This window comes from Atractosteus spatula, chromosome 10, assembly GCF_055471065.1.
Source record: "Atractosteus spatula isolate fAtrSpa1 chromosome 10, fAtrSpa1.hap1, whole genome shotgun sequence".
NCBI classification, from domain to species: Eukaryota; Metazoa; Chordata; class Actinopteri; order Semionotiformes; family Lepisosteidae; genus Atractosteus; species Atractosteus spatula.
In genome coordinates this window covers 27059604-27078034 of record NC_142715.1, presented here as the reverse complement: position 1 = coordinate 27078034, position 18431 = coordinate 27059604, and the positions used below count along the sequence as shown (strand labels likewise).

General features: G+C 40.6%; 1 protein-coding gene across 1 annotated transcript; it reads left to right on the top strand.

Annotated features, from left to right (window-relative positions):
- The first annotated feature begins 8158 nt into the window (after positions 1-8158).
- Positions 8159-10142, top strand: LOC148826797 (uncharacterized). The gene is made up of 4 exons (XM_088926291.1): positions 8159-8215; positions 8504-8584; positions 9143-9511; positions 9957-10142. The coding sequence occupies exons 1-4, from the start codon at positions 8159-8161 to the stop codon at positions 10140-10142; spliced, it is 693 nt and encodes a 230-aa protein (XP_088782417.1).
- Positions 10143-18431: the final 8289 nt, after the last annotated feature.

Below are 18431 nucleotides of genomic sequence, written 5' to 3'. Positions count from 1 at the left end.
ATAACGCAATAAAAACGCTATAAAATAATGTGACTAGGCACAGAAAAAGTTTACAGCACAGTACAATAATAAATGCTGACCATGACTTTAGAAGCATAAATTACCTTACACTCAATTTAAACACAAGCTGTCTTTCTGTATGAACCTCTAAGCTGGTTCATACAGAAAATGTAGAAATGCATTAGCCTGATTATGATTAAAAAACACATAATTAAACACGCGTTTGCGATTTAAATCAGAACACGATTTAAATCAATATAAATGTTTATATTGTAACGCATACTGTCCAGCCTCCATTTCTCTATAAAAATTTACTCTGTTGCACACACACACAATAGAAGGAGGAACCGCTGTCAGAAGGGAAGATATGTTCAAAATATCGCAAATATCGATCATGTTGCGATATTTTGAAATATAAAAGTCAATTGATTGTCCATAATATCGCTATTCTATTTTTTCAAAGAAATGTTTGTTAAAAGAAAAGTCCGGCACCAGCTGGATTTGAACACACAACCTACCAGTTGGTAGTCACGCACCTAGACCAGTCGGCTACAAGACAGCTCGCATAAACAGGCAGGCGAAACAGCCCTACACAGCCCTGTCGCAGCACACGAATACCGTTATTAAATTCTTTAGATACGCGATTCCATATTATATTCCCTTTTAATCAAATTCTAAAAGTATGCTTGTTGACTCCGGTATCACGTTAGTTAAAGACTTCAAAGCTTAAAATGTTTAGGGAGAAATGGAATACTGGTGTGTATTTTTTTCTTTAAAGTACCAAGACCAGCTATATACTGTATGTTTATGTTCCAAAATTAATATCGTTTATGGCCTTCACACGCGTTACAGTATGCTCCTATTCTTTTTATGCTCAGCTACTAAGATTTCCCTTCAGTGGTAAAATTCAATATCTACAACGGGCACAGCAAAGACGTTTACTGTAAGTCTTTCTACGACAGACCAACGGACCACGAGTGCCCCTGTTGGTCAACCAATCACGTACTGCGGTGCCGCGCGTCATCTTGCGTCATACTGAGCGACGTCACCTGCAGTACGTGTCTGTGACGCGCACTTTGAATGGCTGCATCTGTATAGGCACAGATACATTTATTGTGATGTTGTCCTGACCAACTGCTGTATTCTGTGATTACGAATACATTTTTACATATTGCATTTGTATGATAACATAATTAAATATTTAATTTGTATTACTCATATTTATATAATTGCATTTGATAATAATTTCAGATTTCTAATGTAGTCAAAAACAATAAAGAATTCTTATTAAAACTTCACAATTTACAAAAAAACCCTGTCATTAGATAACTAACCTAAAAACACAAATTAAATTATTTAGCTGTTAAATAATAGACAAATCCTGTATAAACACAAAACACAACTACCATTTTTTAATTCCTCCTGTAATGCCACAATGTCTTGTAGCTGCTAAATTATTAATGTTACACCTCAGTTTCTGATGAGACCCCAGTTAATAATAATACACCTACAATACTAAGAATTTCCACAATTTTGTTAATATTTTTCATTTTGTAGCTTATAAACCAATAATGAATGTAACTTTTATCAGCCTGTGCTTTTCAATGTGAAAACAAGCAAACCTGGGCTTTATGAACCAAGTAATACATATATCGATTTTATTTTCACAGTATAAAAATACAAGAGCTAATTGTCCTATGACTAAAAATGCTTTACATTTTCAAAATGTAATTTTATGCCTTTAAAATGAAGAATTCACACTCATGAATTCCTATCATTTTTTACTTGTTTTCACAGCAACTGAATATCACACAGCCTAACGATAGAAACCTTGACTGTCTGAATACACCAAAGATACAGTATAACGACAGCATTAAAACTCCAGTCTTAATTCTCTAGCATAAACACTTTAGGTGGTGACAACACTGGTGTATATCTATTAATACATCAGTCTGTAATAATTTAATATCAGTCTCAATAATAATTCACTATTTAAAAACACGTGTATCTCTATTAATGCACCAGTCTGTAATAATACAATACTGAGGAGTCAGAATTGAACACAATAAAACAATAAACAACCCAGGGTATTTCTGAATCATCCTGTATAATATGATATTATTCTAGAAACATTTTTTATTGCTCACACTTTTTTTGTTTTCGAGTAAATGAAGACTTTTTCACGTCACAGCATATCACTCAAATTATCACTTATATATAAAGTTTATTATTACAGCAACGAGTAAGTTAAATAACTTTTTAAAGATTTTATACACTCCATGTTTTCACAAATTATAAATAGAGGGTGATAATGGCCAGCTTCTGCTCTGTCCATCTATGACATTATTATTATATAATGTTTAGAAATCTTAAGAATATTTTTAAAAAATCCAATAAAAATTAAAAGCAACTAATTATATTTAGACACAACTAATTATATTTCCTTACTTACAGAACAAGATAAAATAGTTATAATATTTTTGATGAATACCCACAAAGCTGAATGTTAAATAAAAATTCAAAAATTGTTCAACCCACTTATTGCTCCATTTCCATCAAAACTTTACTTAATTTAATTCCTGTTGTTGTCTGTCTGTCTGGACAGGAGAAGACTGGACACTTACTGGCTGAGCTGTGCAGCACCAGGACAGCGAGAGAGAAGATAGACAGGCAGCTCTCCATTGTCATCAGGACAGAGCGCAGCTGAGACCCCTGTCTTCACCCCTGAGCCCACAGGGCAACTGAGCTGCTGCTCCGCACCCCAGACCCCCAGTAACAACACAGCCCCCCGCCCCGCCAATCACACACAGCACTGCCTTTTCAGACTGACAGCAGGAACCTCTCACACAGGTGGGATGGCCAATCACACAGGGCCCTTTCAGTCTTCTCCATATATATCAGAGACACATCACTGCTTCCTCTCCCTGAAGACACTCCCAGCAGCGCGGAGGAGAGGAGAGACAGGAGCAGCTCTGTGTCTCACTGGAGGAAACACAGATACAGATACAGACAGCAGGGCTGCAGGTGCTGCAGGGGCAGGAAGAGATCAGATATTAAACTAAAAAAAATTGTAGACAAGTATTATATTTTTAAATCAGTATCAAGATAATCAATTTTGTATATATGGTCCTGTAATTCTTGCAGTCTGTATCAGGAAGTGTCTAGAACGAGGTCCTGTCTTTCTGTCTGTGTAAGGCAGTGTCCAGTGACTGGTGTCCTGCAGTGAGTCACAGAGTTGTTGTGTCTCCAGACAGTAATGTCTTCTGGTCCTGGTCAAGGGCAGTGTGAGGAGAGCCTGTGCTCAAGGTGGCAGTGAGGTCATTCAGGTCAGCACAGGAATCTGGAGTCAAGGTGGACTGAATAAGAACTGGCTGTCCTGTGACTGTGATCAATAATTTAAATGAAAAAGAAAGAAAAGCTCAGCAGTGTTTGTACCCTATGTACTGAGCCTGTTGGACAGCAGCTCTTCCAGTTGAGTCCCTCAGACCCTGAGTCTGTCTCTGTTCAGCTACAATCCAAACAGATGGTTCAGCCCCTCCAGTTGTGACCCCAGTGTGTGGAGCCGACTGCATGACTGAAACTCTCTAACAGCACAGTGGAGCTGAAGTGATACTGATACACTGATACACCCCCAGTCTGAACAGTGTGAGGGCACAGCTCACATCATCTTCCTTATCATTATCGGTAGTAGAAGCAGCAGTAGGAGCAGCAGTAAAATATTAGTAGTAGCAGTAGTATCAGTGGCAGCAGCAGTTGTGGTGGCAGTAGACGTATTAGAAGTTATGCTGTATTTAAACTTTCCTGTTCAATATAGCAGAGTTCTTGTGTTACAACTTCACCATAATAGCTGCAGCAGCAGGAGTCAGTTTCAAATTAGAAAAAGCAACAAAATAATAAAAAAAGTTCAGTCCTTGTTAATACAATGGTGATTTAAGGCAGAGCTTCACTGGAGCTACTGGTCAGGCTCTGCAGTGAGTCTGTGGTTTGTGCTCCTCCGAGCTCCTCCAGCACAGGAAGCCAGGCTGTACTGTGAGGCTGTGGGTGTCAGTGTGATGAGGCAGCTGAGAGCTGAGCTGTACAGGGAGACACACAGGGAGCCCAGTATTCAGAGCTCCAGTGCTGCACTGGGAGACACAGGAGAGTCCAGTGTTCAGAGCTCTACAGGGTGACAGGTCCTCTCCCCACACAGCTCTCTCAGTGTGTCTCTCAGGGCTGAACAGGAGGGGCTGTTCCAGTCAGAATGGAGGCTGACTCTCAGAGCTCCAGTGTCAGTATGAGGAGAAGCTCTCAGACCTGACTGCTGCCAGAGCCTCTGAGCCTGAGTGGCCATGAGCACTGAGCTCCTCAGCAGCTGAGAAAAGCCTCCTGTCTCCTGTGGTCACAGTGTGGTTGAACACCTGCACTGTCTTCCTGCTCCTTCTCCTCTCTCTCCCCCTTTCTGTCTCTCTCGCAGTGTGTGCTCTTATCTGTCCATCTCTCTCTCTCCTCTCTGCTTACTCTGACAGTCTGTGCAGAGTATCTGAAGGGGATGGAACATTGCTTGGCAAAGGAAAAGACTTCTCAGAGGCAGAATAAAAAAAAGTATCTCCTCTCAGTCAGATTCACAGCTCAGACTCACACACAGAGCTCTGAGTCCCTCAGTACTTTACCCAAACTCCTCCCTCCTGAACAGACAGAAGCTCATCTCCATCCTTCTCTTTATCCTGACAATTCAGAACCAGAGGACATTCAGACAATCAGTGCTGCTACATGAATAATATCAGACAGAACAGCCTGGACTCAGGTCACATCTCCCCCTTTTCTCCTTCCTCACAGCCTCTTAGAGACAGAGCAGAGCTCCTGGTTCTCCTCTCTGTGAACTGGGCTCAGGGCTCACTGATCTGGCAGCTGTGGGCTCTGTTCCAGGTTAGAAGCAAGAAGTTTCTGTTAACCCTTTCCAGGACCCTCAGCCCCTCAGTATTACTGCCCTGATTCATTGTCTTTACTGTGAGTCACTCCTCCAACCCTCTGTCAGAAGTGTTTTACTGAAAATTGAGCAATATGTGTTTATCTCTTATTATTATTTTTACTGATTTAATGAACAGCAGTATTGCTACTCTTATAAGTGTAATATGATTATCAGCAGCAGCAGACCAATGGTCTTGTCTACAATAGTGACCAGTTGACCAGTCTGTACCTCTGAGCAGTGGGACTCAGATCACACTGTCTGTGTGTTATTCCACACCAGCCCTGGGATACAGCGTCTCCCACACGTCTCTCACGGAGTCTTATAAATATACAGTTAAACAGAGTCTGATAACAGTTATACAGTTAATTAAATCACCAAACTGGCTGAGGAACTGAGAGCTCGAGTGGAAATAAAACCAGGAGATGCTCTTCAACCTTAAAAGCGCTTATTACAGGGACTTGTGCCCTTTCTCTTCTGCTCTACGGGAGTATGCTTTACAACGCATTAGTCTGTGAAGTAAACTATTTTTTTTGTTTAATAAATTGTATCCTCGGTTTGTCGGTCTCCTTCTCCAGCTGTTATGAATCGCCTCTCTTCACAGCCTGGTGTTTTTTCTTTTGGAGATGTTACAGTATATCTGTAAGAAAAGCCCCCCGGGCTCCGGACAGCGGAGACGCGCTCTGCTCTGTCAGAAAGAGCGCTGTGACGTCACAGACACCAGCCAGAGCGCCGGGATCAGAGAGCGAGACCGCGGGAGGAGCGCTGAGCGCTCGGAGGAGAGATATTGATCACTTATCTATCGACAACCAATTAATTCAACTAAAAAACCTTAGAATCATCAATTAACTTCACCGATTGGTGAGTACTGATTCTTTTCTTTCTTTAAATTCTTTAAATATCTAGAAAAGAGTCAATACAGCCTGTATCGATCAAATACCATAGTGCGTTTAGTGTTCATAATGTTCAATCCCAAATTAAAGAATGATTATTCAAATGATTGTTTAGAAATTGTATTCTAGAGCTTGAAAATTATATTCCAAGTTGATAAATTTGTGTAGGTAACAGTTTAAATGCATTTTTCCACTGTTTACAAATTATAGGTATGGTAACTACGGTGACACGTGCCACATCACTGTGCCCAGCTAGGTGTCTCGCCTTCGTCACAAAGTGTGGTTTGACGTCACGGACTAATACTATGCGAGTGTTTTCATATTTAATATTAATGAGAGTACAATCGGTAGGTTTAATATTAATGCTAGTGTTCATGTCAGTATTAATGGTGATTGTGCTTCTGATAGTTTTGATGCCAGTATTCATGTTAATATTAGTGATAATTATAGAGTTACTGTTAGAGTATTTACACTAGTAGTCATGTTAGTTTTAGTGATAGCATTACTGTTATTATTAGTATTAGTAGTGTATTAGTAGTTTGTGTCAGTGGTAATGATAGTGTAATTCTTAGTGATAGTGTTACTGTTTTAATGTTAGTGGCATTTGTGTTAGTGTTAGTTATACTGCATTTGTAGTTATGAGTGTGTGTGATTTTGTCTGTGTGTGTGTGTTGGTGTGTGTCTATAAGTATTTGTAGTCTATGTGTGTGTCTGTGAATGTGTGTCTGTGAGTGTGTGAATATGTGTGGGTGGGTGTCTGTCAGTGTGTGATAATGTGTGTGAGTGTGTGGGTGTATATCTGTCAGTGTGTGTGAGTATGTGTGTAGGTGGGCTTGGGCTCCACTCGTGTGTCTGACAGAAGTGACCCATCAACAGGTGTTGAGGTCCAGAGCCGCCTGAGAATGGAACCACTTTCTAGATTCCAGACCAATGTCCAGAGAGCTGTGAGTGCTCTGTTTTTATCACTATTACTAGTAATGACAGCAGTAGTAGTATTAATATCAGAATTAGTATTAGAATTTGTAGTCATGGTCATAGTAGTAGCAGCAGAAGTAACAACAGTGGTAGTTGGATTATCCAAGCACTTACTCCAGGAACTACAGTATTGCACATTTATACTCTATTTTCCAGGCATGTTTCGTAAAGTGCTTTGATGTTCTGGATTAAAAGGCAAAATATAAGAAAAAAATTGATTGATTGATTGATTGACTATGGGAGTGAAGTCTGGTCGAACTTGTTTGTCTAACTGAACTATCCTGTCCACAGATGTCAACAGAGGTGAACAGAGAAGATGTCCAAACCCACCAGAGAGTGGAGAAAAGTTTGAGAGTCAGGCCCCAGACCCAGAGAGCTGTGAGTCCACTACTGGTCTTCTTCATATTGTGATTCTTCCTCTTCTTCCTCCTCCTGAAATTAAAGCTCATCGCAGTAGCAGGGCTCTGTTGTCTTCTCTTGAGGAGGAGAAAGACTCTACCTGACAGTGTGTGCATCTGCGTGTGTGTTAGTGTGTGGGAGTGTGTGTCTGTGGGTGTGTGTGCTTGTGAGTCTAGTCCAGCCCGTGTCTGTAACAGAACTGTATCAGAACCTCCTCATATCAGGAAGGAGGTAACAGGATACTCAGCCAACACAGGTTGTGGAGCCAGACCCAAGACCCCAAGAACAGCGAGTCTGCATTATTATTATTATTATTATTATTATTAGTAGTAGTAGTAGTAGTAGTAGTAGTGAGAGGGTGAATGTGTGTGAGGTTGTGTGTGAGAGAGGGTGAGCATGTCTCAAACTCCATTCCTAGAGGGTCTGATGAATCATCTGGTTTCCTGCCCAGAGGTCTTGGTTACAAAGTTGATCTAATTTTTTAATTAAACAAAAAATATTCTAATACTGTACCTTTATCCAGACCTTAAATATCCAACTGTGCCTTGAATATTTTGAGTCTTCAACAGTGAGAGACATCAAAATATATTATTAAACACATTATTTCCACATCTTCTTATGAAAATAATTAGATTTGTTGTTTAATTGGCTAGCCCCGTTTGGAAAGAAAACCTGGAGATGCACCTGGCTCTCCAGGGATTGTGATTGGGCTTGAGACCCCTGGTCTAGCAGAACTGGCCCCTCAACAGGTCTTGACAGGGATGTTGGGGATCATGAAGTTGGATAGCTGAGGGCTGGACACTGCTTCTGGATTGAGGACGACAGGCCACTGTCATGTAGGGTCATCTTGGCCCATGATGATGATGTGTGTTTGTGTGACTGGCTGGTAACTCTGTTTTCTCCTCCCCAGCACCGCCTGTAGAAACTCGCTCAAGTCGAGAGAGGAATGGCCGAGCAGAGAGAAGGGTGTCACACCGAGACCTGGGGCAGATCCCACAGGAACGTGAGTATTGGCTGCAACAACATGGTTGGATAGCTTGTTCCACACCCCCACCACCCTCTACATACAGTAGTGCCTCCTGTCCTGACTGTAGGGTCTCATCCAGCTCTCTCTTAAGATAAGCCACCCTATCGGCTTCAACAACATGGCTAGACAGCTTGTTCCACACCCCCACCCTTCTCTATGTAAAGAATACTGTATTAATACTGTTAGACTAAGAATAAACCTGTACTGAGACACAAACTTGGTTGGCTTCTGCTGGTGAGACTTAAGCAGTCAACTTGCTGACAGGTCTTGACAGAGGTGGACGTGACCCTGAAAGGCCGGAGAGGGGCAACCGATACTGAGGCTCTGAGCAAAGATTCGTCCAGTGTAAGACAACCAATGTGTTCTGCTCAGGATGATGATGGTGATGCAGATGGTAGTGTAGATAATGAAGGTGGTTATTATGATGATGTTGATGGAAAGGTGTTGGTGATGATGATGGTGGACATGATGATTGTCATTATGAAGAAGGATATGGTGATGAAGATGGTGGAGATCATTTATTAGAAATGTGATGAAGATGATGGTGACGAAGATAGTGGAGATTATAATGGTGGAAGTGTTGATGATGGTGACACAGTCATGCCTGTGTGTGGCTGTGTGTGAAAGGGAAGGTGGGGTTTGATCAGGTCTGCCGCTGTCATCTGATAGGACTGTCAGAGGAAGAGGGAGCAGACTCCCCCTGCGTCTCACCCCAGGCAGCCGAGAGCTGCAAGTCCGTGAGCCTGATATGTCTGTGACGTCTGTCGAAAGTTTGGTTTCAGCTGCAATGATGGTGACTGTGATTGCTGGGAGACCAGGGGCAGGGCTTGGTCCTCCTGGAGAAGACCCTCTCAGTTTTCTCTCTGTCCTCCTCATGCCCTCTCTGTGCCCCTGTCCCCCCAGGCCAGCCAGCCAATCACCAGGCAGGAGACCGAGACCCAGCTGTGGAACTACCCTAAGGGCCCGGAGAGGGATCTGCAGAAGGACAGGGCATGGACCTCCTCCTTGGCAGCCCACATACGCCATTGCTCGCCCCCTCACACACCCCCTTACCCACCCCCTGGTACACCCGCTCACCCGGGCATGACCCCGGCGGCCCTGTGGCGGCTCAGGGAGGGCCTGCAGGTCAAGCTGGAGGGGCTGCTCCAGGAGGAGGAGAGCCGGGTGCGGACCTGGGCACAGAACATGATATCATCTATCCAGCAGGACTGCCTGGCGCTGTACAATGAAGTCCTGCCTGACTTTGAATCAGAGGGTGCATACGCGGGATTGGTAAGTCCCTTAAACCCCTCCCCCTTGCTTGAATCACACTGAGGTACGCAGGGGCTGGGGCGACTCACCTCTCCAAGACACCTGGGTCATCCCACTCCCATTTCACCTCAACATGGTTCTGAGAAAATCTCCCGTCCCCAAGGGGAGAGAGACAGGAGCCGGGCTGGGCCTCCAGCCCTCTGTTTATTCAAGATTATTGCCTCAGGAGGTGGGTGAGGTGGAAGACACACTGTCTACAAATCACCACTAGGGACAGCGTAAAGCAGGGGGTGAGACTCTTGATCGTGGATAAGGATAACAGTGGGATGACTCCCCCTCTCTTGACTCACTGCCTACTGATGATGTTATGTCACTCCAGCTCCTCCTCATGGTGGTGTCTGCAGTCAGGCAATTTGGAGAATCGTTGAGGGATGATGATGAATATTCACCTTTCTTGTTCTCCCAGGGCACAGGAATCATGAAGCAGGACAGCTATGAGGAGGTGAAAGAGGCGCTGAAATCCTACTTCGAAAATACAATGGTCAGGTGTGACTTATCTGAGGTGTACAAGTGCTTCCGCCAGGCTGCAGCCGAGCTTGACCTTATCCTGCAGAAGTACCTGGGAGATGTTGTGGCCAAGGTCTGTGAATAGCAGGTTTATTTTGATAAAAGACATTTCTCATCCCCTTCTATTGTTGGTGTCTATTTCATGTAAAGGATTTGACTTGAAAATGAAACGTTTAATCGACTTACAGGGAGTATTCTTTAAGATGTGTATCGGATAGCTCTCCACTGTCACTTTACTGGACTTTTGAAGTAACCAATCTACAATGAAAATATATACTGCACATCTTAAGGAACATGAACAGAAATCTGTGTGCTGATTGTCACCAAAAATGTCACAAATTAACCGCCAAACTGTTTAACATGTCCAACCACCTCTTCCTATTTTGCAGTGATTACAATTCTTTCAGTTTCCTCTCTTGTATTTTCCTTACTGTTTCACTGTCCCCTTCCCCCATGTGGAGATGGATCCACAGTCCAAACCCTGTTTCACCATTTGTTTGTTCAAAGTCTTTGGACTGACTTGCGACTGAACAATCAGTCAGTCAGCGTGCACAGCAGAGTCATGGCGATGTTGTGTGTTCACGCCTCACCTGGAGCAATGGCACCTACAGATCCAGCCATTCAAAATGTGCGGAGTACGTGGCGGTAAAACGCGGTGGGCATGGCGAATCATACCACATTTGAATTGAAATATGATAATAGTATCTGGAAGCACCTTATAAAATCACCAGGTGGAGCCAATAAAGCTTAACCTCTCATGTACAGCATTTGAGCTGTCACCAGAAAACACCTGGTTTCGAATCCTGGTCACTGCTGAGGGACGGTCTTTTTACAATTAAGAATTTAAGTCGCATACTCTTTAGATTTTTAATCATTTGAAACTGTGTATTACAAAATGTCAATCATTAAACATTAAAAAGTAGGTATAATTTATAAAAACAAGATTTCTCATGTGGACAAAAGTACACAACCTTCCACCTTCATCATAAATATTTTTATTATGCAGAAATATTTTACGCAAAGTCAATTACAATTGCCAGTAATCGGAGAACAGCCTATCAACCAGATGGGCAAACGATTTTTAAAATTTTTAAAAAAATTAATAAAAAATTAGATACAATGACATGTCCATGCCTAAAATTGTATGACTTTAAAAGCTGTTAAAAATGGTTTATTTAAAAAACACTTTTTATACGCAAAAAACAGGTGATTTTTCATCCTCGTGATCAGCTTAGAATCTTTGTATTTGCTGTAAGATTTTTACTTTTTAATTAAAGTTTAAAATACTTTAATTTCATAAACGTAACACACGTTTCATACAGAAAAAAATCACATTCTCTTCTCTTCCTGATATGTAGGACAGATCAGCTGGTCTTTTTTTCCCAGTCAGAGACGGGGGAAAGCAGCACAGCCTGAGCTTTCTCAGTGCAAATGGCACCAATCTCGTCTGCATTTAACACTTAGTTTTTAAAATTAAACAACTCACAAATGCGTGTTTAATTAAATGTCTTTATTGATTCACAATCTGACAAATGCAACATAAATCGTTATCTTTGTCTTTTAAGTTTGTTAATTAACTTTAAGCATAGCTTTCTCATCCTTTAGATTTATTTTTCATACCATCGTTAAACAAAGTAAGAGCCTATTGTACTTCCAAATGGCGTCACACGTGGAAAGATTAGATTGTAATCGTTTTTGTGACATAACAATCAGAAATAAAATAGTCTGTGATATTTGTGTAGATGAAATGTTTCTAAAATTTATTTTTTTTAATTAAAAATGATTAAAATGTATAATCTTTCCATGTGTAATGTCATTAGAAAGTACAATAAGCCCCTGCTTTGTTTAACAATCGTTTCAAATATAAAACTAACTGGTGAGAAAGTTATGTTTAATGATAATTAAAAGATTTCAATTTAAAATAAATTATTTACATTCCATTATTAAGTTTTGAAGGCAGGCGCACTCAGTACCATAAACACTGCGCTGCAGAATGGTGTCCTTTCGGCGCCCTCCTTTTCTCTGACTGAGCTCAGTGGGTGCTACATTTTCTCAATCTCCTGCTAATTCATTTCACACCACGGGAAAACGGTAGAATGTGATTGTTCTGTATCTGTACAAAATGCGTGTTGCGTTTACAAAATTAAAGTGTTTAAAATGTTTTAGTAAAAAGTTCAAAGAAATGTACAGCTTACACAAAGATTCTAATCTGATCACACGGAAGAAAATCATCCATTTTGAATATTTTTAACTAAACCCGTTTTTATGGGTTTTAAAATGCAGTGTCTATTTTAAACACATACTTTATTGTTTCCTATTTTTGATTTTCTTTAAAATGAAAAGAATCGGTTGTCCATTGTGCCACACAATATTATGTTACATTTTTATATTTTTGATAGACTTCAGAAGGCTTCAACTGATGCATAAAAAATATAGCATAATGCCTTCTCGCGTTATCACTTTCTGGGATCCGCTTTATTCAGACTAAGGTTTCTACAACTGCAACAAGGTACTTGATATTGTTTAAATTAATGCTGTGAAATTTTTCACAAATCGCGATCTTTAAACCTGTACTGTAGGTTGCAGGCTCTGTGTCATTTGTTCACAAAGTTATCGACATCTGAAACATTGTGTCTCAAAACTAGATATTTTAATAAGTGAAGCTTATGAAAACCGAAGAAAAAGAATACTGAAAAACATACAAGAGCTTGAAATTATTATTTTTAAATTAATACTGTTAATAATGACCAGACACATTATTTTAGTTTCAGTGGTATTTTTAATACCGCTTTGTTATTCTCGATTCTAATTACAATATATACAACTTTGTTTTAAGGCTTGCGGCATCTGTTAAACTGCCCCACTGAATAAGTGTTTTGAATAAAATAAGTTGAACAGTTGACAGTATTCCCGTTTGCTAATGCATGTTTTTTATTTTATTATTAATATAACTTAACATTGAATATGTTATAATAAATATATATATAAAACATGTTAATATAGTGTACGTAATACTTACTATTTTATTTTTTTAAAGTATGTTAGAAGAAAAACTTGTGCCGTAAGCAGGTATTGAACCTGGATTGTCAAGGGCTGCTCAAAAACACAGCTGAGACGAACCCGTTAGCCTGGATCATGGTCACCGGTGACCACACCTGTCTCCCCAGATTACACTTTTTTTAAGATAAACGCAAGATAAACAACGGTTTTTTCAAACCGCTCCACAAATTTTCTCACATGCACGTATTCTCCAATATCATCACAACAAAACCATAAAGTTTGTTTCCACAGACATGACACTATTATGCAATAAACCAATAAATTAATGAACTAGCAGAATCCCAATAAAAACACACGGCAACCCGGTAAGCACAGCATGTCAATATCATACATTTTTACCAACAAAACCGCAAAAGCAAAAACCAGCAAAATATATATACAGTGGTGTGAAAAAGTGTTTGCCTCCTTCCTGATTTCTTATTTTTTTGCATGTTTGTCACACTGAAATGTTTCAGATCATCAAACAAATTGAAATATTAGACAAAGATAATACAAGTAAACACAAAATGCAGTTTTTAAATGAAGGTTTTTCTTATTAAGGGAAAAAAAATCCAAGCCTATATGGCCCTGTGTGAAAAAGTGATTGCCCCCCCTGTTAAAACATAAATCAACTGTGGTTTATCACATCTTTGGAAAGTTGAGTTCAATTTCTCTAGCCACACCCAGGCCTGATTACTGCCACACCTGTTCTCAATCAAGAAATCACTTAAATAGGACCTGCCTGACAAAGTGAAGTAGACCAAAAGATCCTCAAAAGCTAGACATCATGCTGCGATCCAAACAAATTCAGGAACAAATGAGAAACAGAGTAATTGAGATTTATCAGTCTGGAAAAGGTTATAAAGTCATTTCTAAAGCTTTGGGACTCCAGCGAACCACAGTGAGAGCCATTATCCACAAATGGCGAAAACATGGAACAGTGGTAAACCTTCCCAGGAGTGGCCGGCCAACCAAAATTACCCCAAGAGCGCAGCCACGACTCATCCAAGAGGTCACAAAAAACCCCACAACAACATCCAAAGAACTGCAGGCTTCACTTGCCTCAGTTAAGGTCAGTGTTCATGACTCCACCATAAGAAAGAGACTGGGCAAAAATGGCCTGCATGGCAGAGTTCCAAGACGAAAACCACTGCTGAGCAAAAAGAACACAAAGGCTCGTTTCAGTTTTGCCAGAAAACATCTTAATGATCCCCAAGATTTTGAGAAAATACTCTGTGGACTGACGAGACAAAAGTTGAACTTTTTGGAAGGTGTGTGTCCCATTACATCTGGCGTAAAAGTAACACAGCATTTCAGAAAAGGAACATCATACCAACAGTAAAATATGGTGGTGGTAGTGTGATGGTGTGGGGCTGTTTTGCTGCTTCAGGACCTGGAAAACTTGCTGTGGTAAATGGAACCATGAATTCTGCTGTCTACCAAAAAATCCTGAAGGAGAATGTCCGGCCATCTGTTCGTGACCTCAAGCTGAAGCGCACTTGGGTTCTGCAGCAGGACAATGATCCAAAACATACCAGCAAGTCCACCTCTGAATGGCTTAAGAAAAACAAAATGAAGACTTTGGAGTGGCCTAGTCAAAGTCCTGACCTGAATCCGATTGAGATGTTGTGGCATGACCTTAAAAAAGCGGTTAAGGCTCGAAAACCCTCCAATGTGGCTGAATTACAACAATTCTGCAAAGATGAGTGGGCCAAAATTCCTCCACAGTGCTGTAAAAGACTCATTGCCAGTCATCGCAAACGCTTGATTGCAGTTGTTGCTGCTAAGGGTGGCCCAACCAGTTATTAGGTTTAGGGGGCAATCACTTTTTCACACAGGGCCATGTAGGTTTGGATTTTTTTTCCCTTAATAATAAAAACCTTCATTTAAACACTGCATTTTGTGTTTACTTGTGTTATCTTTGTCTAATATTTCAATTTGTTTGATGATCTGAAACATTTCAGTGTGACAAACATGCAAAAAAATAAGAAATCAGGAAGGGGGCAAACACTTTTTCACACCACTGTATATATCCCATGTTTTTACCTTATTCTGAAGCATGATATATATCCAAAATAGAATAGACCAGACTAGCTTATCTCCAGACCTGGAGACTATTGAACGTTATTGACTTTGTAGTAAATGTTTGAAGAACGCTGCGAGAAATAAGGCGATCTGATTGGTAAAAAGCGCTGTCATTCATTGCATTTTCAGCCATTCAGAGCCCTTAGGGGGTAAGACTTCCTCTAAAAGTCTCGAGCTGCATTCCGCCTGCCTTTTAGCTGTCAATCATTGACTCAGAAGGGGTAATCAATCAGTTTTTTATCAGTTTCTTATCAGTGCTCCTTTTTTTTCACACCAGAAGGCAACTCTGAGGTTTTTTTTTCATTGCACTACAGCAGATAAAGGCTCTCTAGAAGTGTCTAAAGGTTTTTATAGCAATTGCAATGGTTTTTATTCTTATTATTTTCAATATTTTTATGATTTTTTATTATAGGCGTGAAAATTCATTCCAGGTCCAGTCTTCACAAAACATGATGTAGAATTTATTCTAATTAATCAATTTGTCTCAGATTTTTATCCAAGCTAGTAGTCACCTAGAACAAGGTTTTCAAATCATTCCCAGGCCCTTGACATGCATATAGTTGAAAAATCTGACTTCTGAAGACCAAAAAAACATTTTCGCCTGCTGTTTTTTGGGTTTTTTTTCATATGTTTGTCTGCTGAGTGGACACATTAAGAAATATAAGAAATTTGACTGTTCACACTCAAAGCCAAGGGGGTTAGCTTCAATTTAAGACCTGAACCAGGCTCTTGCTATGTTCTGCTACAGAGATATAACAAATGTTTAAGAGGAGGAAATTCCAGGCAGAAATTGGCTAAATGTGTCAATGGTGAGAACAGGTTAAAAATGTTTCAAAAGTAATCATGCGCGATTGAGTCAAATAAAAAATAAACCAAGTTTACAAAGAAAGTGTATTACAGTTAATTAATATCATTATTAATTTCTTAACATAAGCGATTCCATCTTATATTTCCTATTTTGAGGATTCTAAAAAGTATGAGGTTTTTTACTGCGATAACGAGCCCAAGTTTTCATAGAAAAGGTTAATTACTTAACTCAGTTAACTTTGAATGTGTTGTGATATTTAGAAATACCAACAAATTCAATATAGTGTCAATAATATTTACTATTGTAGTCAAACTGATGCAGATGTTTACAAAGAAAGTCTACTACTTTAATAATTTAAGCTATATGAATATAATTACTGTATATCATTATTAATTTATTTAGATACGCTATTCCATGTTACAGTATATTCCCTATTACTCAAATTATAAAAAGTAAGTGCAATTATTCATAGAAAAGGTTAAAAAATACTTTTTATGAAGTACAGTATATAAACTTAATACAATCAGAAGTATGTAAAAACATTTCCAAAATAACCACAGTACGTAACTGAATGAAAGACTTTGATACTTAAAATGTTTATGAAGACAGTGGAATACTGGTGTGTATTTTTTATTTAAACTACCAATACCAGCCATATACATTTTACATAGTGTGCTTATGTTCCTAAATTAATATCGTTTAGGACCTTCAGATACGTTATGCTCCTCTTCTTTTGTGCTCAGCTACTAAAATTTCCCTTTAGTTGTAAAACTCCATATTAATATTCAATATTAAGCAGATTTAAACATGCACAGTAAAGAGATCAAATGAAGCAATCATTTCACTAACAACCAATACATCACGAGTGCCGCCTGTCGGTCATTTTGACCAGCCAATCACTTACTGCGGTACAACTCGGTGAACTGTAGAAAATTTCCACAGTACGGAGTTGTACTGTGTATTTTCAATGCCTGTATCTGTATATATAAAAATTATAAAAACCAACCACTTTTATCATAATATTCTCGCTGACAATATATAACAACAGACAACAGACACACCGGCCATCACTGATCCCACACCCAATGACTCCTGACCAACAACAACACCAGACACACTGACCATCACCACTCCCACAGACACTGACTACTGACCAACAACAACAACAGACACACTGGCCATCACTGATCCCACAGCCACTGACTACTGACAAACAACAACAACAGACACAACGGCCATCACCACTCCCACAGCCACTGACTACTGACCAACAACAACACCAGATACACTGGCCATCACCAATCCCACACAATACTGAACAACAACACCAGACACACTGACCATCACCACTCCCACAGACACTGACTACTGACCAACAACAACAGACACACTGACCATCACCGCTCCCACAGCCACTGACTACTGACCAACAACAACAGACACAATGACCATCACTGCTCCCACAGCCACGACTACTGACCACCAACAACAGACACACTGACCATCACTGCTCCCACAGCCACTGACTACTGACCAACAACAACAGACGCAATGACTATCACTGCTCCCACAGCCACTAACTACTGATCAACAACAACAGACACACTGACCATCACCGCTCCCACAGCCACTGACTACTGACCAACAACAACAGACACACTGGCCATCACCGCTCCCACAGCCACTGACTACTGACCAACAACAACAACAGACACACTGACCATCACTGCTCCCTCGGCCACTGACTACTGACCAACAATAACAGACACACTGGCCATCACTGCTCCCACAGCCACGACTACTGACCAACAACACCAGACACACTGGCCATCACCACTACCACAGCCATCGACTACTGACCAACAACAACAGACACAATGACTATCACTGCTCCCACAGCCACGACTACTGACCAACAACAACAGACACAGTGACCATCACTGCTCCCACAGCCACGACTACTGACCAACAGCAACAGACACAATGGCCATCACCACTCCCACAGACACTGACTACTGACCAACAACAACAACAGACAACCTGACCATCACTGCTCCCACAGCCATGACTACTGACCAACAACAACAGACACACTAACCATCACTGATCACACAGCCACTGACTACTGACAAACAACAACAGACACACTGGCCATCACTTCTCCCACAGCCACGACTACTGACCAACAACAACAGACACACTGGCCATCACCGCTCCCACAGCCACTGACTACTGACCAACAACAACAGACACACTGACCATCACCACTCCCACAGCCACGACTACTAACCAACAACAACAGACACACTGACCATCACTGCTCCCACAGCCACTGACTACTGACCAACAACAACAGACAGACTGACCATCACTGATCCCACAGCCACTGACTACTGACCAACAACAACAGACACACTAGCCATCACCGCTCCCACAGCCACT